General features: G+C 45.3%; 1 protein-coding gene across 1 annotated transcript; it reads right to left on the reverse strand.

The window, feature by feature from the left end:
- Positions 1-2,234: 2,234 nt before the first annotated feature.
- Positions 2,235-17,112, reverse strand: LOC308673339 (actin-binding protein WASF3-like; the record flags this gene model as incomplete). Its single annotated transcript, XM_081336953.1, has 8 exons — positions 2,235-2,392; positions 3,373-3,764; positions 9,342-9,605; positions 10,255-10,439; positions 12,885-13,002; positions 14,175-14,328; positions 15,303-15,437; positions 16,980-17,112. The coding sequence occupies 8 exons, from the start codon at positions 17,110-17,112 to the stop codon at positions 2,235-2,237; spliced, it is 1,539 nt and encodes a 512-aa protein (XP_081193079.1).
- Positions 17,113-21,637: the final 4,525 nt, after the last annotated feature.

Genomic DNA, 21,637 nt, shown 5'->3' on the forward strand with positions numbered 1-21,637 from the left:
AGCAGTGGAAACACTTTAGTTTATCTTGATTGTCAAAACTGGATCTCAGCGCTCGCTCAAATTAAACCCAAAAGCTGTGAAAAACAATGAATCTGGGGGCAGTTTACAGCCTCACGCTCACCCAATTAAAAAAAACAATTAGGTGATCTACAAAATACAAAAAAAAAAATCCAAAAAGATATAAAAGAAAAACACAAAACACAAAGCAATCAGAACATTAAAAATGGGTGGTTATTTTTTGTTACACTTTTTTAATGTTCTGACTGCTTTGTGTTTTGTGGTTTTTTTTCCCCTATTTTGTATTTTAGTTTTGTATTTTGTATTTTAACTTTATTCTGAATAAAATAAAAAATATAAGTAAAAAAAATAGGTGATCTTAGGAGAGAGGAATTGGCACTTGTATTCATTCACTGCCAAATACTGATATATTTTTAAAAATTACCATTATAATCCTATGTACATTTAGCGAGTGTAAGCCCAACGAAACTCAATCAGGGCTTACTTCCAAATAGGCACAACTACAAAATTAGGTACTTATGAAAGGTGTGTGAATATCAACTTACTTTGGTGGGAAATTTTAATTTTCAAGGCTGCTCAAGGATTTTAGGATGATTAAATCAGGAAAAAGTACACCATTAGCATCTTTCTGGAAAGAAAGGTGCACTTTAAACCATCATGCTCTGTTGGTGATGGTTGACATTTTTATCTTATTTGGTTATATCAACTCAAAAACCAGAATTTTCCGGTTATTATTTTGCAAACATTTTTTTCTGGATACACAAGTCATTTTACAGCAATTCTGTTTGTAGTTCTTCGCAATTAGGGGGGAAAAGTGGGGGGGGGAGAGGAGAAGGAGATGGAGCATTTTCTCCATGGCAATACTGAGAAAAAAAATAGCTATAGATCAGAATGCAAAATAACTCAGCAAATTAATTGTTGGCCAGGTTCTGCCGATGCCTTGGAGACTTGAAACTCTTATGGTTAGAAACATTCGTGGCTCACTATCCACACGGTCACCTGGGTGAAAAATGATTAAAGTAGGAGGGAAAAAATACTCCATCTTCCCACTAAGTAGAGTCAGAATATTCTTCTGGAGAACAGGGGATTTATGTTTTCTACAAGTAGAGTCAAAAGATCTTGCAATGCTGAATCACCTCCCCCAATGGCTGCCGATGTGGGATTTGTTCTCAAACTCCCTTGATCACATCTGAACTGGGATTGTCCTTTGTCCAGCTACTGCCTTCTCTTGCTGAGCTTATTTTTTTAGGCTTGTCCCGACTTACGTCATTTAGAAAAAAAGATCCTTAACTGCCAACAGTAGCAAGGCTCAAGCTCTTCCTACTGGCCATAATATGGCTTGCAAAATAAACTGTGGCTTATAGAATCCTATGCCGTTAGGTTGTTTCCCCGAGGTGAGGTCCTAAGGATGTGTGGATTCAGGCTCTCGTAAGCTGCGGCTAGCACAGCCAAGGACTTTGCAGGCTGGGGATTAGGGTTGTGATCAGCAGGTTGGGGAAGTGTGAAATCTACTGTCGTCCTGTTTTTCCCCTTCCCTTGCAAAGTGCTAGTAATTTGTCCCAGTCAATTTGCTTTCTGGAACTCGGTTGAAAGTGCTAGAAGCAATGGAGACAAACTCAGGAACGATTTACACCCTTCTAACTTTGGAAACCACATTGTTGGGTTTTCCCGTGCTCTCTGATGAATGGGTCTCTCTAGAAAGGGCATTTGCTTCAATTTATCCCCTTAAGTGTCTCTCAGTGAGGGCTCTCTAAATCTCTCAGGCCCAGGCTGAAATCTTGAGTGGGAATGAATTTCATGGCTGCAAAGGCACCCCCACACACACCCCGCACCGGTATGGTTTAAGGGGAAGGGAAGGCTGCTCCATTTTTCCAGCATGTTGGGGGGGAAAAAATCAGATGCCATTTTCACCAGTGGGAAAACTCGAGAGGAAGCTGGTCTTCTCCTCCCCCACCCCAGCCCAACCGTGCGTTTCGAAAAAATAAGGATCCGCAATGCCCGTCCGCCCACAAAGAGGCCACCTTAAAACATTGTCAACAACACAACATGGCACAAAAGCAAAGCTCCTGAAGACTGAGCTGCTCGGAGCAGCTGTGATTTACCTGCCAGGACGCCTGAGTCGCCTAGGCCCTGTGGCAGACAGGTAGCAGGGGAAAACCCGGGAGGCCTGCCCCTCCCACCTCTCCTGCTCCAAAGGCAGCCCACCGCCCCATTCTTTAATCGGACCACTCGTTCTCATCCAGCTCCGAGTCGTCGTCTGATTCGCTGTATTCCACAGCAATCCTTCGGGAGAGGATCGTGGCCACATCGTTCCCCACTGGCTCTTTTTTGGCTTCCTGTTCCCACTGCTCTTGGACTTTGCGCAGCTGGATTCCTGGGGAGGGGAAAAAGGAAGGGTTTTTTCCTCCAGGTCAGCCTAAGGAAGCGGATGCTTGGCACAAGCTGAGGTCTTGGACCGGCTTTGTCCCTTCTGGGTGTGATGCTTTTGGTCTAACGCAGGGGTCTCCTAGCGTGGCAACCTTAAGACTTCTGGACTCCAACGCTCCCAGCTTGAGTGCCGGCGCTGAAGGTGGATCCGCTTACCAACCCTACCCAAGGATGCTGGGACCCTCCACACGGCAAAGCGAAGGAGGGAATTGTGAGCTTCTACTTCAGGAAGAGAGGGCATCTGGTCTCTGCCAGCAGCAGCTTGCCACGGCCAACTCACTGTGGAACAAGTCACCGTGGCCAGTTTGCCACGAAATAACTCACCGCAGGAAAAGAATTACACTGATATCCAAGAAATGGTGAAACAGAATCATGAAAGAAAGGATGCCAAAGGAGAGACAAAATGAAATATGAATGATAAAAATTAAAATAATGTTTTAATTATTTTAAATAATTAAATTGAATGGTTAAATTGCCCTGTGGTGAGTTGTCTCACGGCAAGTTGGCAATAGCGAGACTTCACAGTGCTTTACAGCCCCTCTCTGAGCAGTTTACAGACTCAGCCTATTGTCCCCAACAATCCGGGTCCTCATTTTACCGACCTCAGAAGGATGGAAGGCTGAGACAACCTTTGAGCCCGTCAGGATCGAACTGCTGGCAGTGGGCAGTGAGTTTGCCTACAATTCTGCATTCTGACCACTGTGCCACTATGGCCATGGTGAATTGACCATGGCAAGATGACCCTGGTGAGCTGGGCATTGCAGGTTGTCCCACTCTGCCCTTTGGTTTGGGGGACAGGGTGATGTTCTCCTAATTTTGCTTCCTTTGCCAACTGCCTCCTGGCAGAAAGCCAGGGCCACTAAAGTCCATCAGCTCCAGCTCTGCAGGTGTGTCCCAACCGTAGGCAAAGCCAAGGCATTTACTCACCCCGGCGGATGGCAGCAAGCAGATCACTCCTGGCATCGGTCATTGGAATCAGGGGCACCGGCTGCTTCCGGGATTCCACCGTCAGGGCAGGCGGCGAGGCTGAGTGTGCGGGGGAGGCCGAGATGGTGGGGGGCCCGGGGGGCGGAGGGGGAGGTGCAACAGGAGGTCCCATGGGGCCAGCCTGGGGGGGAGAGGCAGAATAGGGGCAGGGCGCAGCAGGGGGAGGGGTGGGCACGTAGGTGGCATGGCTAACGGAAGGGGCCGCGTTGGGCACCATGGCGGAAGGTGCTGAGATGGGGCTGTCGAAGGCGGTTTGAGCCGAGGGGATGACTGGGGGTGGGGGCGGAGGAGCAGGCGGCACAAAATAGTCTGCCATTGGCACTGGTTGAGGACTGCAAAGAAAGACAGAGGGAGAGATTCACTTAACAACTGTGTGACTGATTTGACAACTGCAGTGATTCACTTCACACGTGCCACGAAAAGTCGTAAAATGGGGGCCAAACTCACTTAACAAATGTCTCGCATAGCAACATCAATTTTGGGCTCAATTGTGGTCGTAAATGAGGACTCTCTGCACCTTAGAAGCTCTGCCATTGTTGATGACCTCAAGGAATTTGGTAAGGAAATCTCTCTAAAACGGTGACAACGGGTTGTCCAGCCTAAAGTAGCCTTAGCTGACTAAATTCCTTTCTTCCCTTCGAGTCTTGGATGGCCCATTTCCTTGATTTGGAGAGAAGCTTCTTAAGGCCAGAAGGTTCAAGTTTTCTAAATCTATTGACTGTCCTTTTAAAGCTTTTTGTTTCATGCAACCAATGCATTTTTATTCCCCATAATCAATGAATGCAGATCTGTTCTAATATTTTCTGCTTTTGCCTCTAGGCAAGGAAAATAAAGGTCAAGGCTGTTTCTATGCTCATGTGATCCAAGGACTGTTGCTTATCTTAAAATACGCGGCTGTCTTTTGCTGCGTACAAGGTAATGACCTTAACATGATGTTCTAACCAAAAAAGGCAAGTCTTTTTCCTGCAGGAAGCCATTTCTCTGCAGGCGAAGATCTTTTCCAATTCAAATCTGTGCTTTGCAGTATAATATCTCTTGGCTACCTTTAAATACGATGAGGAATGCTCAAAAGGTTTCCAAGAAAAGATTGGACAGCCATTTGTCCAGGATGGCATACAATCTCCTGCCTTGGCCAGGAGGTTGGACTAGAAGACCTCCAAGGTCCCTTCCAGCGCTAGGATTCTGTGAAATATTCTCTGAAATCCACCATGCATATTTGTCTACTGCAGGGGTCCCCAGTCCCTAGCCCACTATTGGGCCATGGCCTATTTGGAATTGGGCAGCATGAGTGGCTGGCAGGAGCGCGTGTGCACGTACACACAGTTCATCTTGCACAAGTGGCAGGCCGGCCTGCACGCATGCAAGTGCCCACAGGTTGAGCTGTGCACACACAGCCCAATTTGGAATACGACACAGACCAGTAGTGGGCTGCAGCCCTGGGGTTGGGAACCCCTGGTCTACAGCATCAATTCAGGCTGCTCTCCGTGGTCCTGATACTTTTCCCCAAAATATTTACCATTGAATTTCTGTTTTACTTAGAACATAGAATATAGAACATGGAATAATACAATTGGAATGGACCTCAGAGGTCTTGTAGTGCAACTCTCCTGCTTGAGCAGAAGACCCTACACTATTTCAGACAAATGGCTGTCCAGTCTCTTTTTGAAAGCCTCCAGTGATGGAGCAACCACAACTTATGAACGCAAGCTATTCCGTTGGTTGATTGCTCTCACCGTTAGGAAATTCCTCCTTTGTTTTAGGTTGCTTCTCAAATAAACATCAATTTATGTATATTTGGCCATGGCCAATGCTATGCATGTCATTAAGTGTAGCATCAACATGGAAATACAAATGGGTAGGAGCATTGGACTTTTCCCTTTTTATGCCTGCTCACCTTCAAGTCCTGGTGACTACGTAGTGTTTAGGGCAGGGGGAATAGCCTCAAGGACAAAAGGAAGGCTGTCTACCAAGACACTGCTCAGATAAGAGGGGCCTAAACCTGGTCCAAGAAGGTAACTTGAGAAAACATTTCAAACCAGCTCCTCCCTCACTTGCACAGAGATATACGGGGGAGGAAGAACATTCCATTTTGCAAGATTTGGTTACTACAGCTGTACAGCAAAAGTGACTTACATTGCATTTATTAGTTAGGATTTATTAGTCTGGTCTAGGAGTAACATATGAACAACTTTGTGCAGTTGTCGCATCAAGACTTACAAATGGGTTTTGCCATTGGCCAGGGTTTTGCCTAGGGTTGAAAGTGACTGGCCCAAAATCACCCTAGTGATCTGGCCAGAACTAGAAGTCATGATCTCCCAGCTTCTAACCAGGTGCCACAACTGCTACACCAAACTAGTTCTCTTCCTTGACCTTAAGGTGAGATGGTGGTGTTCCTACCACCATACAAGTTCACTTGGACAACTTCCTATAAGATGGAGAGATGATGTACATAAAGATCTCAGGGCCAGCTGGAGTACAACAGAGAAAGGCTGAGGGGAGATATAAACATCTGCTGAAGTGGAGAGCGACACAATCCAGATGAGTAAAAGCAAAAGTGAAGTGAAATCCCAGCTCTTCACAGCCTATTGCTTTCCTATAGTCTTCCTGGTCATGTTTTTTCCCCTCCTTGAATTGACCTGGTCTTAAAGCACAACTGCCAACACTAGCTTATTATGCGAGGCTCAACTTATTATGTGAGGTTCAACTACATTACTGAGGCTTTTAAATCACTAGGGTCTTTAATGGGAAGATTCGCCCTTAGGTCCTACATCCTTGTAATTGTGTCTTGTTTAGCAAGGGAAGCAAACTGCCATGCATTCCCTTAGGTTCACCTTCCTTTTTGGCCTGTGGACATCTTTCTATTGTAAAAAGAAAAGTTTTAATCGGGAAGAAACCAGTAATTGAAATTCTGCTAAGCAAAAGAAAAGGAATAAGTAAGGGGTAATTAGGGAATCCATTTATCGATGCTGACCTGACTACACTGAAAATAAATCAATTAGAAGTGGAAGGACCAGAGAGAAGGCTGCCAGTTAAAGTTGTAGAGTAATAAAACATTAAATTATTTGCAGAATGGCAGACTTTTTAAATTCCATCTAAAGGAATGCAGAAATGCAACACATCACCAGCATTTGCTAGACAGCTCCATGAGAAATTTGTAGATTGGTTTTATTAAAATATAGGTCACTTCCTCAGCCCACCTAAGGAAATAATTCACATTTTAAAAAATTGTTGTGTTCAAATGTCCTGACTCAATCTGCCAATGATACACACATTTTGTAAAACAGTTCATTAAAAAAAACACCTTTAAGATGTAAAAATTCAGATATTGGAGAAAATGGGCATAAAACATACAAAATTAAAGAGAATCATATTGTATAATAAAAAGACTTTCAAAAAAAATGTGCCTGTTCCAAGAAAATAGATAACCTGCATCATGTTCAAACAAAAGCATACAAAAAAATCCCTACTAGGTTTCGTGCCAGGGATTAAATTGATTGGAAACTAAAGGGAACAAATTTACAATAAAAACAATGAGAAATAATGAAACGCAATCATTCTGCTTTGCCTTGGAACACGATAATGCTGATTGAAAGATTCCCCATAGCAACTGCTTCTCAGCTAAGGCATCCCTCCCGTTGTAGTTGTGAAAATCCACATTCTTGTAAATTCGCTCTAGGCCAAAATGTGTTGTTGCACTTCCCAAGATGAAGCCTTCACCCTGGAATATAAACAGGTCCCCGTCTGGAGGCAGGGATCAGAGGAAGCTGGTGGAGAAAATCGCTCCCACGTATTGATTACAGGTAGTCCCTGACTTACAACAGTCCATTTAGTGACTGTTCAAAGTTACAACGGCGCTGAAAAAAATTAACACGTGCTCGGGAAGGACCCTAATCCAGGTCTTCTTTGTGCCAAACAATCTTGGCTGGCTTTGGGTATGGATGCAGAATCCACCCTTTCTTTGGCTGTTGGAAAGGCTTGCCATCCAATGTGTTGATTAGCCAATTAAAAAGGGATTAAGTGTATATCTTGGTACAGGCAGTTCTCGACTTAGAACCACAATTGAGCCCAAAATTTCTGTTGCTAAGTGAGACAGTTGTTAAGTGAATTTTGCCCCATTTTGCGACCTTCCTTGCCACAGTTGTTCAGAGAATCCCTACGGTTGTTAAGTTAGTAACCCGGTTGTTAAATGATTCTGTCTTCCCCGTTGCCAGAACATATGAGTTCTTACCATTTTTCACACTTACGACCGTTGCAGCATCCCCTGGGTCACGTGACCAAAATTCAGATGCTTGGCAACTGACTCATATTTATGACGGTCGCAGTGTCCTGGGGTCATGTGATTGCCTTTTGCAACTTTCTGACAAGCAAAGTCAAGGGGGAAGCCAGATCCCCGTAACAACAACTATGGTATCTCAACAACTATCGTGATTCACTTAACAACAATGGCAAGAAGGGTTGTAAAATGGGGGGGGGGGAAATCACTTAACAATTGTCTCACTTTGCAACAGAAAATTTGGGTTTATTTGTAGACGTAAATTGAGGACTATCTGTACTCTTAACCCTTTATCAAAATATACACATAATCCATTTTTAATTGGCTACTGGATGGTAACCTTTTCCAACAGCCAAAGAAAGGGTGAATTCTGCACTTGTGCAAAAAGCCAACAAGGATTGTTTGGCACTGAGAAGACCTGGATTGGGGCCCTTCCTGAGCACGTGTTAATTTAAAGGGCTAGGGGAAAAAATGGAATGGTTGTTATTGAAGTCGGATGAGAAAAGTGCAGGTCTGAGGATAAACAAACATCAACCACTGCTTATGAGCATAAGATTGGCTACAATTGCTCCAGTTCCTAAAAATCACAGCAAGGGGAAATGCCAACTCTTTCAACAGTTGACCCCAGATGGTATGTCAAAACCCATTAAGGAATGTAACCTCAGTGCCTGGTTTATGTCTATGCTCTCTGAGAAAGGTGTGAAGAAGCCTCCTTGTTGCAGGTGAGCTGGAGGTGGGCTGATGTTATCTCCCCAGTTCCCACAACGGACTTAACACTTGGGGATTGGCTATCCTACATCGGGCAGTCAACTATGGGGTGGGGTCCTGCTTGGGGATACTATAATCCTCTGGGTTGCGCGGGAAATCTCAGATCCTCAGATCTATTATGCCTGCTATCACCTACTCTTAATAAAAGTTCCTGCTTGGAAGAAATTGTTTCCAAGAGTTCTGCTTTCCTAAGATGTAGGCTTGAATTGGGTCCTGACATGGTATTTACATAGAGGACTGAGCCCTGTTGGTGCGACTAGAGAGGTCACCGTGTGTGACCTTTGGCTGGGGACCACTGAAAGATTCCCAGGATTATGGACCAAACAGCGGTCCGGGCTTGCCCTAAGATACGAATCTCCCACTATACCAGTTGGCTGAAATAATGAGCACACCTTCCTATGCTCCTACGCAACAGGTATGATTTAATTTCTCAGGACAGTCAAGAGTTATCTTCCATCAAAGGATACAACTCTAGGCCAGGGCTCTCCAAACCTGTCAACTTGAAGACTTGTGGATTTCAACTTCAACTCCCAGAATTCCCCAACTATGCTGGCTGGGGAGTTCTGGGAGTTGAAATCCACACGTCTTAAAAGTTGCCAAGTTTGAAGGCCCCTGCTTTGGGTGTTATTTTCTAAGGGTGATATCAGGGCATTGAATCTTTATTTGGGGCCCACCCATACATACATACATGCATACATGGCAAAGAAAGGGGTTATAATCTGGCTTCTTCTAGAATAAGTTACATCACATTTCTGTAGTTCTGGAAAGAGGCACTATTCAAGCCGGGAGCATCAGGAGGCACCCAATTCTTCCTGCTTAAGGAGAAAGTCATGACAAACAGACAAAAGAAGGAGGCAGGAATCCATACCCATAGTCCTTGATTATCTGAGGTCTTGGTCCGTTTAACATAGTTTCGGGTGGCTGTGGCACATGGGGCTGCTGTACCCGGTTGAGGCTGTTCTGCCGGCTGCCCACTGCCGAGGGCCTGAAGATCTGATCCTGGACCTGGGTGGCCACCAGCACCACTTCTTTGTTCTCGGTGGCCAGATGTGAGGTTGGGGCCATCATCTGTTGGCCAAGATGGTTAGGACTGGCTGGGTAGGAATGATCAGCTACATCGGATGCGTAAGATCTGTTGCAGACAAAAACACCAAGAGATTGTACCCCTGGAGGGCAGGGACGGGGGGGGGGATGAGCAGAGGAGCCAGTTGATGGGAGGGATCTGATGGTATCTATCACCTCTTGGAACAAAGGGTTTGGGGGAGGAGGAGGAGGAGATGAAAATGAAGGAAGAGATGATGAAGGAGGAGGAAGAAGAAAAGGAGAACAAGATGAAGGTGGAGGTGAAGGAGCAGGAGGAAGGGTGGGAGGGGAAGGTAGAAGAGGAATAGAGGGGCCATAGAGGGAAAGAGAAGGAAAGAGGACAAGGGAAGGAAGAGAAGGGGAAGGGGCAGGTGGGAAGGAGGTGCAAGCACAATTCCACATGTTCCAGTTGGTGCCCTTAAGTGCTCAGCTCAGCGCCACCAGCGCCACCAGCGCCATCCAGCCAAGCCCTCGCCCTGAGGCAGCAGTCCCCGAGCAGCAAATATTGGGATTCTTTTTTTTTTAAAAAAGGCACTGATTTCCCTGACCCTGCAACTGCCCAAAGGACGTGCCCTCCTCCATAAAAGCATCCCCAAAGCCCTCGCAAAGTCAAAGCAAGGGAAAGCCAAAACAACAGAGCAAAGCAAGTCAAGGCAGCCAAAGCAACGGAAGGAGGCCAAGCGAGGTGTGTCATTCACAAAACCTGCCTATTATCTGGGGACAGTGATCCTTCCGATGAAGCCATGTGATATGGGGATGGTGAGAACCTGTTATCCGGCCGGAATTCTTTATCGTAAGCCATCATGTTCCACTCCAGCCGCCGGTTTCGCGCCTTCCGCACTTTCTTCACCTCCCGGGTGGAATCCTCCACCAGTCGCTGCTCCTGGAGGGAGTTGGGTGGGGAAGAAGAAAAAACCCTTCAGCGAAGCCCACTCCCCCCCACCCCTTTAGAGATGGCTCCAAAGAGCTGGGGCAAAGTCCCCTCCATCCCAATTACAAAACAGCTTATTCTACACCTGTGTCGTGATTCAGCGTCAGCCTGTGGTTTCGGCAGCTGAGTCGGACAATTCTGAAGAGGAGGAGGAGGAGGAGGAGGGGTTTGGAGAGCCTTTGGTGTCAGAGGAAGGTTCTGATGCACAGCAGAACTCTCAGCCTGGCCCCTCCCATCTTGTTCCTCCTCAGACTCAGCTGTGTGAGCATGAAGGATTGGAAGAAGACGATCCACAGCTGGCTCTGTTCAGGAACGCTAGGAGCAGGAGGCAATCTAGCAGAACTGAGCAGAGGAAAGCAATGAGGCAACTCGGGAGAAGGCAATGAGAAGCCACACCTTGGGACTGCTGTTAAAAGGGGAATGTGTGGGAGGTGCTGGTTGCTGAAGGCAACCGTTTGAAGAGCTTCTGATAAGTCTTGGTCTGTATTTGTTTAACTTTTGTTTGAACTTTTTCGTTTAGCTTTTGCAAATATTTTTTTTTAATCCCATTTATATCCCGTCCTTCTCCGAAGACTCAGGGCGGCTTACAATCTAAAGCACAAACCAATGTGCTTAGCAATAGCCTTCCTTCTATGTATATGCCTGCTTATTAGGACTTTCGGGGACCCCCAAGCGGCATTATAACAAAGTCAGCTTAATTGCCCCCCAACAATCTGGGTCCTCATTTTACCTACCTTGGAAGGATGGAAGGCTGAGTCAACCTAGAGCCTGGTGGGACTCGAACCTGCACTAATTGCAGGCTGGTTGGATTAGTTCCATCCTATTGTTTATAAAAAGGGGTTGTCCCTGACATTCCAACAGGGCCGGTCGTAGGTTGGAACAGAACAACCTGGCCTTGTTGAAGCAACACATGGGAATCCTCTCCATCCCATCTCACCCCTGCTGTGATTCCCACAATGGCTGCAAAAGTGGATGGATTTAGCAGAGAGGGCTAAATGGACTGCTTTGACTAAAGAAAAGAATACAACCAATTTTGCTTCTGCATGGAAACCACTTCTGGACTTCGGGCTTGAGGTGGGAGGGAAAAAAAGAAACTTTTGATTTTGGGTTTTGCTGATTAGATAGCTGCTGATTAGAACAGCTTCAAAAGCTGACGGAGTTCACAGAGAGGGCTAAATGGACTGCTTTGATTGAAGAGAAGAATACAATTTATTTTGCTCCTGCATGGAAACCACTTCTGGACTTTGTGCTTGAGGTGGGGGGAAAAACCCCAAAACCTTTGGTTTGTTGTTATAGAAATGGCTAGTAAATGTTATCATATAAAAGTTAAAAGTTGAGGTTATATGTTATGATCTTATTCTATTGAACCAAAACAAGCCGTAAGTCAACACTCGTCTTTTTTTCTTTCTTCCTTTTCCTTCCCTATTTTCCTATCATTCCCATTTTTCTTTGTATTTTGGCATTTTATATTTTGATAAACTAATAAAAATTTGCGGCACACCCTTGCTGAGTTACCTATAGAGCTGGACCATACAACTGGATGGGAACGGGAAAGCAAAAGTGAAAGGACACACCTATTTTCTTTGTAAAAAAAGATGAGATTCATAAAATCATAAAGCCGGAAGGGACCTTAAAAGGTTTTCTAGTCCAGCCCCCTGCCCTAAGCAGGAGTCCGTATACCATCCTGGACAAATGGATATCCAACTCTGGGTGGGAAACTGTTCCACTGATTAATTGTTCTCACAATTAATTCTTAATTTTCTCCTTGGTTCCACATAAACCTCTTCCTGTCTTCTATGATTTCTAGATGGAAATTTAGCTGCATCTACAACAACCAGTCCCTGACTTACAGCCGTTCGTTTAGCGACTGTTCTAAGTTACAACGGCACTGGAAGAAGTGAGACTCGGCGACCAGTAATGTATTTACAACAGTTGCAACATCCTGGGATCATGTGACTAGCCACGGGCAACCTTCCCAGCCAGCCTCCGACCGGCCAAATCAATGGGGGGGGGGAGCTGGATTCGCTTAACAACTTTGTGACTCACTTAACAACTGCAGTGATTCGCTTAAACACTGTGGCCGGAAAGGTTGTCAAATCGATCTGCAGAAATCCTCAATCATCCAGGTCATGGTTGTCTCAAAAGGGCTTTTTCAAAAGGCAACTGGACCGTTTTTCCCCCCTCGAGGAAGAATAAGAAGAGGTTTCGCTTCTCATCCGAGAAGCTTCATCGGTTCTGGCAGGATGAGGGAGGGGCTATGGAGGGATTAGTTCATTAGGGTTGTAAAACCAGGGCCATCTCAGTTAACCACCTGAGCCCAACTGTGGAGGTAAGTCAAGGACTACATGGATCACCTGCCACGAACTCCAGGTTCTGCAGCTGTTTTTTTTATTTTACCTTCTGCCTGCGTTTCTCTTTCCTCTTGTCTTCTGTGGCTTGCAGCATCTTCTCTTTCCACAAGTTAAAGAAATACGAGGGGTCGGTGTAGAACTTTAAGCCATCTTTCTTATCATCCCTGGAACAGCAAGCGGGAGGAAAGGAGGGCAAGAAAGAGAGCAAGGAGAAAAGAAAGGGACGGTTGTTGTTTACGACGGGCAGAGCTGCAGCACGATCCACGGTTGGCTTCCTCCTTGCCCCGCGAAGCTCAGTCAAGCGAGGCGGGCAGGGAAACGTATGGAGGAGCGGTTTTAGTTTCAGAACAGCAGGAGGATTTTTGAAAAAAAAGGAAGATTGCAAAAAGAAATGTGCTTCTGCAACGGAACATTTTAATGGTTCACATCTACTCAAAGAGAAATCTTAATATTCCCAGAGCTTGATGTTAAGTAATTCAACTGCTCCAAAGTAAGAGAAACTAAAGAAAAGAGGAGGAGGAGGAGGAAGAGGAGGAGGAGGAGGAGGAGGAAGAGGAGAAAGAGGAGGAGGAGGAGGAGGAGGAGGAGGAAGGAGAAGAGTTGTTGCTGTTGTTAAATCCTTTTCTGGGTTCTTCCCAACAAGATAATAAGGGAAGGGAAGGGAGGGGAGGGGGAAGAGAAGGGAGGAGGAAGAGGAAGAGGAGAATGGTGGAATCCTGCAAGAACATTGAGACGCAGCATCCTGCAAGTCCCACTTTTGTAGAGTTACTGTGTCCTACATGTTGTGCAGAATAAATACTCTCTTGAAACTTGGGGAAGAGCTGAGAGTTGCTCAGTCCAAAAAGAAAGAGTGAGAGACCCGTTTCAATGCAAGAGGCATCCAGCAATATTTCCCCCACCGCTTCCTTAGTTGTAAGGTGCCCAGAGTCACCTCAAAGCTAGATGGGCGGCCTATAAACTTAATAAAGCAAATCAGTCAATCAATCCCCACCCTTGTCATCATCCAAATTATAATTGATAATAAACTTTTGTTACTGTCACCCTCCTTCCACTCTGTGGATCTCCACTGTCGTAAAGACATGCTTCCTCTGGGCACCAACCTCCAGCCTATCCCTGGTCAAATTCCTTCCTTTAAGCCAGGGGTCTCCAACCTGGGCCACTATAAGACTTGTGGACTTCAACTCCCAGAATTGCCCAGCCAGCTGGCTGGGGAATTCTGGGAGTTGAAGTCCACAATTTTGGGAGTTGAAGTCCACAAGTGACCCAGGTTGGAGACCTCTGCTCTAACCCTTAGAATGGATGCAAACCCACCAGCTCTGCCCCTCGCCCACCCTACCTGTATGGAGTGAGGATATTTAAGGGGGGAGGCTTATCACAACGCTGGTACATCTCCATCACAGGATTGGGAATCGAATTGCGGGACACCACCTGCTGGTTCTGGATGGTCGAGCTCTTGAAAGCTTTCCGCATGTTGATATCCTGCAGGGAGACTGGAAGACACAAACCAGGCACGCTTTAGGATAGGCTCGTGACCCTCTCTCATCCACAAAACACACAGACACACTCGTACACACGCACACACATGGCCGCTGGCAAAACCTGCTGGCGCTTTTTCAAAAGGCAACTGGATTTTGTTTTTCCTTGATGACGTTGTGCTACTCATCCAAGAAGCTTCTTCCGTCCGGACTGAATGAGGGAGAATGGAAGGATTTATATTCCTTGCAATCATCTGGTCGTTAGTACTCTCTCTGAGAATCGTTGAGGGTACTTCCACATCCATTTGCACTATTCAGGTGTCTCTGAGGACACACATAAACCTCCAAGTGGCCTCAATGACCCTCAGAAAGAATGCTAACCATCAGATGACTCCAAGGAATACAAATTCTTCCATTCTCCACCATTCAGTCCGAACTGAAGAAGCTTCTTAGATGGAAAATGAAATGTCTTCAAGGAAAAACAAAGTCCAATTGCTTCTTGAAAAAACATCTTTGGGACACCCTGGATGATTGAGAATCTCCATGGACAACCTGCTAGGCAGTTGATGCAAGATGTTGACCCAACTGTCAAATGATTTTAAATGTGATTTTATTAATAACTGTTTTTTAGCCATCAGAGGGTAGGAAGCAGAAAGTCTGTCATAAATAAAAATTATATTGGTATTATGTTGTGTGCTATGCAGAAAGTTAGGGAAAAATAAATCTAAATAGCTTTAAGACTAAATAACTCACTAAAAGTTGGAATGAGGAGAGAGTGGGGTCTGGATTTTGCACACAATCACAGACAATGGGGCCATTCTCTGACTTACAAAGACATTTTGCCAGAAGATAATAAGGAGGCATTGAAGGGGATGTGAGAAGGGATGATATTTGTCAACGGGTGGATGAAATATGACAGAGAGAGAGAGAGAAAGAGAGACAAAGAACGGGCCAAAGAATGGAAATCTATTCAGTCTGACCATCGGTACCTTCTTCCACTGTGGAGTCCAGCTGAGTGACTTTGATCACCAAAAGATCCACTCGTTCCTGCAAGGAATTCATCCGCAAATAAAAGCTATTGGCTTCGTTGAAGAGTTCTCCAAAAATATCTTCGGCGTGTCTGCCTGAAAAGAGGGGTTAAAAGGGAAGCCCGTTGGAGGTCTGCAGAGACAGAGATGGCCTTCAAAAAGTGGTGTTGGGAAACTGGATGGAGAAGCCATCATAAACCACTGGATGCGATGTTCTAGATTAGTGTTTCTCAACCTGGGCGACGTTAAGATGTGTGGACTTCAACTCCCAGAATTCCCCAGCCAGCTTTGCTGGCTGAGGAATTCTGGGAGTTGAAGTCCACACATCTTAACGTCGCCCAGGTTGAGAAACACTGTTCTAGAGGGTAACTATGGCTACTACTGTTCCTAGTTTGGACTAGTGGTCTCTCTAGTCAGCCAATCACATACAGGTAGTCTTCAACTTATGACCACAGTTGAGCCCAAAACTTCTATTGCTAAGCGAGACAGTTGCTTAGTTTTGCCCCCTTTTACCACCATTTGTCCCACAGTTGTTAAGTGAATCATTGCAATTGCTAAGTTAGTAACACGGGTTGTTAAGTGAATCTGGCTTCCCCACTGACTTTGCTTGTCAGAAGGTTGCAAAAGGGGATCACATCACCACTTCCGTGGCCATGTGGCCAGCATGATTATAAGACTGACGTGCAGGGAACGCTGTTACCTTCTCACCCAAGTGGTGCCTATTTATCTACTCGCATTTCCAGCCTCTTTAACTGCTAGGTGGGCAGGAGCTGAGGCAAGTAACAGGGGCTCACCCTGTCACATGGTGGATGGGTCTTGAACTGCTAACCTTCTGGTTGACAAGCCCTGCATCTCAACCACTAGGCCACCGTGTCCCCTTTAGATGGGATAATATCCCAGGGAACATCCCTGCCATTAACCTATTCTCTCTAGAGATGGATTCTCTTCTGGATATCAATGTTTCAAAAGCAGACAGGACCCCTCCCTTTTTGCACTCTGCTGTGGAAAAAGCCACATGAACCAGCCTTGAACACCAGCTGACCTTCAAATGCTCCTGTTGGCTTTGCAGATAATTAATCAAATCAGGCAGGCAAGATAAGCTCAGCAGAAGAAAAGGCTCCATCCCTAACCAATGTAAGCAACTCAGGTTGGGTTCTGGTTTTTTGACCCCTTGGATGGACCTACTGGGACAATTTCCAGTCCTTGGGAAAACGCAAAACTCTAACGTGATGACCTGCTTTGTTGGTCACCTGACTTTGCCCAAGGAAGGGGATCAAAATAATGTAGAGCACTGAAGAAGGGTGCAAAACAGATTTTTTCCCCCAAAACCAAATTAGACGTGAAATAATTGTGACTTGCTACGTCTCAAAGCCTGCACACACTCATTCCCCAATGTTGGGAAAAAGGCAAATGATGCTATTTGTACTTTGCAAATAATATTAAGCAGCCATGTTTTCATAGTCCGTCTTAAAATGGGTTCAGACTGCTGAGAATTTTTGATAAGTATTTCCAGTTCTTCTGATAAAAATGTTACAAACCCAACTTTATTGTTTTTCCCTGTATGTTTTAGCCTCCATTTACACTAAATTAAATTTAGATTTGTGGGTCTCGGAGGACGTGCGAAACCTGCCCACTTACTGAGGCTTCCCAACTGTTTAATGATGGCAGCCAAAGTGCTGTTGGTCACGCACTCCAACTCGCTGGTCACCCCATCAGGAAGGGCCCCCCGGCAAAGATGGCGGGGCTCGATATTGCGCTTCACCAACGGCATCTTGGCGAGGGGTCAGTGGACCAAGCCTGCGATAAAGAGAAGAGAGAAAGTTTCATTTCCTTTCGGGATGTTCCTCCCAAGGGGTCTTCAGAAGGCACTGAACTGTGCAGAAGTTGCGGGCTCCTTGGTGCTTCTGACTTCATTTGCCAGAAGCCAACTGCAAAACCAGAAAAGGCAATCAATCCCATGACCCCAGATGCTGCAACCATCGTGATCACGATCATATCATGATCGTATGACACCTTGGGGATGCTACAATGGTGGTAAGTGTGAAAAACGGTCATAAGTTACTTTTTCCAGTGCCGTGGTAACTTTGAACAATCACTCAATGAACGGTCATAAGTTGAGTACTCTCTGTGCATGGAAAGAAGGGAGCCACCATATAACTAGAGAGAAGGAGAGAATAAAATATAAGTGCATTTTTATCTGCTGAAAAGAAAACCAGAAGCTGCCTCCTCATCTCTTTTTTTCTTTTCTTTGTTGCTTCTTACTTATTCGCTTATCTCTTTAAATTTCCATTGTTTTTACTCTGTAAAGTAACTCTTCCATTAACATTCATTGAAAAATAAATGAGACCATGGATCAAACTCAGAACCGTAAACTGAAAGGATGGACCTTCCCCATCTTCCCAACCTTCCCCCAGCCAGCAATCCTCAGGGATTAATTTTTGAATTTAATTCATTTAAATTTTAAAATGTAAATGCACATTTTTTTAAAAAAAAATTTTTTTCCCTAGCCTCAGCTGCAGAAAGAGCTGAAAACTCTGCCCGGTCCATCTATGGAGGGATACTTGGCTGTTAAACAAATAGAGCCTCCCACAGACTCAGTGCATTTATTTTATGGTTCCAGGCAGTGCACAGGAATTGGGGAGGAAGCCTGTGTGCTCAGCAACATCATTTTGCCTTCAGTGTTTTGTGGGCACTATGGACTCGGAGTTTGGCAAAAAATGGGCCCTGGGGATTGGGAGGAAAGCTGCCGCCTCTGTGTTGCCATTCTGTTAAATTCTGGCAACTGTCAATCCCTAGAGATTTGGAGAAGAATCTTTCCACCAGATCGCAAGAACATGAATGGTGAGACAGGGAGATCCAAACTGATTGGTAGCTTCACATTGCAATGAACAAGGACATACGTTCAATTTTGCTGCTATTAAGATTGTTGGATGAGCAGGTATAAAAACAGCCAGGGAAATGATTGAAGTCTGGGAAATGGGCCCCTTGTCAGTTAGCATGAGTGCTGATTTACCACCAGCTTATGAAGTCCTTAGGTGGCGAGGGCTTGGCAGCACCAGGAAACAATAGCCAATGACTTAATAGCCAGCCATCAACACCCCAATCAACAATAAAAAAAGCCATGCAACGGGCAGTATATAAATACCACATATAGAACAACCCAAAGCGCACATTTTGGTGAGAGAAGTTCCCTGAGGACGGGCTCCAGCACAAGTCTGAAAGCTCAGAAGACTAAACGTCTGGTCCTGGGGACCGACCCAGATTGGATCCTGCAATATTACCTGGGATAGGTATGTTTGCCTTCATTCGGAAGAACCTTTCCAGCCTCAGCTATGAGTTCTGGGGTTAAATACAGGTAGTCTTTGACTTATGACCATACCTGAGCCCAAAATTTCCATTGCTAAATGCGGTTGTTAAGTAAATCTGGCTTCTCTGTTGGTTTTGCTTGTCAGAAAATTTCAAAAAGCAATCACATAACCATGGGACATTGCAGCCATCATAAATACAGGCCAGTTGCCGAGCGTCTGAATCACATGGTCCTGGGGATGCTGCAACGGTCATAAGTGCGAAAAACAATCACAAGTCACCTTTTTTAAATGCCGTTGCAATTTTGAACAGTCACTAAATGAATGGTTGTAATTCAAGGGCTACCTGTACCAATATCCATTGCTGGTCAAAGAGTGAAACTGGTGGAGGAGAAAAGAATCCAAAATCTTCTGGCTTCTGTTTTTCTACCTTATTTTCAGGCTGCTTAAGAGAATAAACAAGGACATGCATTCAGTTTTGCAGCTACTAAGATTGTTGGCCAAGCAGGTACAAAGATAGCCAGGGATTAATTGAAGCCTGGGAAATAGGCCCCTTGTCAGTCAACAAGAGTGCTGATTTATCACCTGCTTACCAGGTACTTAAGAGCCAAGGAACTGGTAGCACATGGAAACAACAGCCAATGACTTGACAGCCGGCCACCAACACCCCATTCAACAACTAAAAACCCACACACAACCAGGCACCACATAAATATGACACATGAAATAGCCCAAAGCACATATTCTGGTAGAGAGAAGTTTCCTGAGGATGGGCTCCAGCAACCTGGATCCTGCTTAAGAGCATCTTTCAAATTTCTCTTGATGGGTCTTTTTGAGTTGACTATCACCGGAGTTAGCAGAAGGTGCCACTGTTGGTGCTAATGCATCTGTCAGACCCTCCTTTCCTCACTCCAGGGCCTCTTGGCTGCCCATGCCATCCAAACTAGGGGGGAAATAATTGGGAACAGGCTCCTCCTGTATTTTCTTGGGATTCAGTGGAAGGGAGGTTATGCAAAGAAAGACAGAACCCTGGTCAACTTGCCACCGAATACCAAGAAGGTCACCCTTTGCCCATAAAGATTTCATCCAGATAATCTTGCCATTTAAAAGAAGCGCTGAAGGCACGCTCTCTTTCGTCACTGATGAAGTGGTAGAAAGATGGCAGAAAGATTTTTGTGCCTGAAACTTTCATAAGCAGAACACTGACGCCGACATCCCCTAAACTGTGCTGAAGATGTTACCTAGCCTTGTAACGAAACGTTCGGAAACCGATGAACCATCACCCTCATCCTACACCTCAGCTTTGGACATTCGCCACTATTGCAAATGCTGATCTTCCATGGACCTTCTGATGATGCTGATTTGGGAGAAAAGATTTCCAATGTGAAGGGTCCTTGCTGCTCTCTGAATTTGGTTGCTTTGTTTGTAGATGTTGCATTACCCAAATTAGGTAACATCCTTCGCACTGACTGTTAGCACAACAGCACTGATGATGTTACCTAGTTTGGGTAATAAAATGTCTGCAAGAAAACAGCCAAGCTCAAAGAGGGCCCTTCATTTTAACCCTAAGCTACAAATATTCTCCTCTATTGATTTGTTTTGGAAGGAAACTCTTCCTAGATCCCTTCTCACGGCTCTTCTCGTGTCCTACCAACTGACGGTCTTCTGGATTCCAAAGATGGCTACCAGGCCCCAGAGGGACGGGGAGAGGCTGCATTTAACAGCCCACTTGAAAGGAACAGCTGAAAAGAGCTGAAACAGCTGCCAATTGACAGGCAAGCAAATGCCTTTTTCTGCCTTCACAGGGTCAACTTGCAGTCCAAAAAGAAGAAAAGAACTGGACGCACCAGAAACGACCAACAAAATGAACTCTGAGCTCCATCCTGTCCCAACGGAACTCTGCAGAAAAGACCTTGAGAATTTTGACCCAAGAGATTTCATGACCACATGGAAAGACCATTTCCTTCTTCTCACATCTATTCATTAAGCAGCCAGAGAAGGAAACCAGCTTCTTGGTAGTGACTGATGGAGTTGAATGCAGAGCTACCCAGCTGTGCCTCATTGAAATGCTTGTCTTTGCAACCTTTGCAACCAGAAAGCTGCATTAGGCACGCTGAAACTCAGAGCTATTTAGTTCTGCCAATAGCGAAGCATAGAAAGGAGAGCAAAACGATCCTGGCTTACTCTGAAGCTTAGGAGACCTCATAGCTGATGCTTGTGGTCTTTCCTCGGGATGTTACAGAAGCCCACCAGCGTAAAGGATACCCTGATTACAACATAAAACAGCAGAACTTCAATGGTTTCAATGTTAACCAGTTGTCAACTCTACAAATGAGCATGGCTGCATCCATTTTTCCTACTCATTTTTGGTTGCCACATAGAATGGAGGGAGGGGGGTTGCTCAGGTGCTTTGCTAGTCTAAATAATCTTTTGTCCCATGGGAACCAAGGTCATCGGCTGCTCCTGACACTGCTGGGCATTGCGTAAAGAGCCTGCCAGGAAGATGTATTGGGGAACGTAGTTGCTTGCATAGTTTTAGGGGAGGGATTTTTTAACTTTGTATTGGGGAATTGTTACGTGTGTCTCCAGACTTGGTTTAATGTCATGGTTCCGACAGACAGAGACGAATAAAGCAGAACCCCAAGGCTTGTAAATTCCTCAAAGAATATGTTTTATTAGTTGCAAAGTATCAGCACGTCAAAAGTGAAACCAAGTCTGGAGACTCATGTACAGGCAGTCCTCGAGTTGTGAAGTAATGGAGACTGTTAAGAGAGATGGGCCCAGCATGAGTCTGGAAGCTCAGAAGACTAAACCTCTAGTTCTGGTGACCGAGCCAGATTGGATCCTGCAACAATATCCTGGGACATGTATATTTTGTAATGGAGACTGCCCATTATGATTTTAAGTTGTGACGGTCATAAAACAGGCTAGTCATGTGACCAACTCAATTTTACGAGTTTTAAGTGAACACCGCGATTGTAAAGGGATCAC

Source organism: Vipera berus (genome assembly GCF_964194415.1).
Source record: "Vipera berus genome assembly, chromosome: 11".
Lineage (NCBI taxonomy): Eukaryota > Metazoa > Chordata > Lepidosauria > Squamata > Viperidae > Vipera > Vipera berus.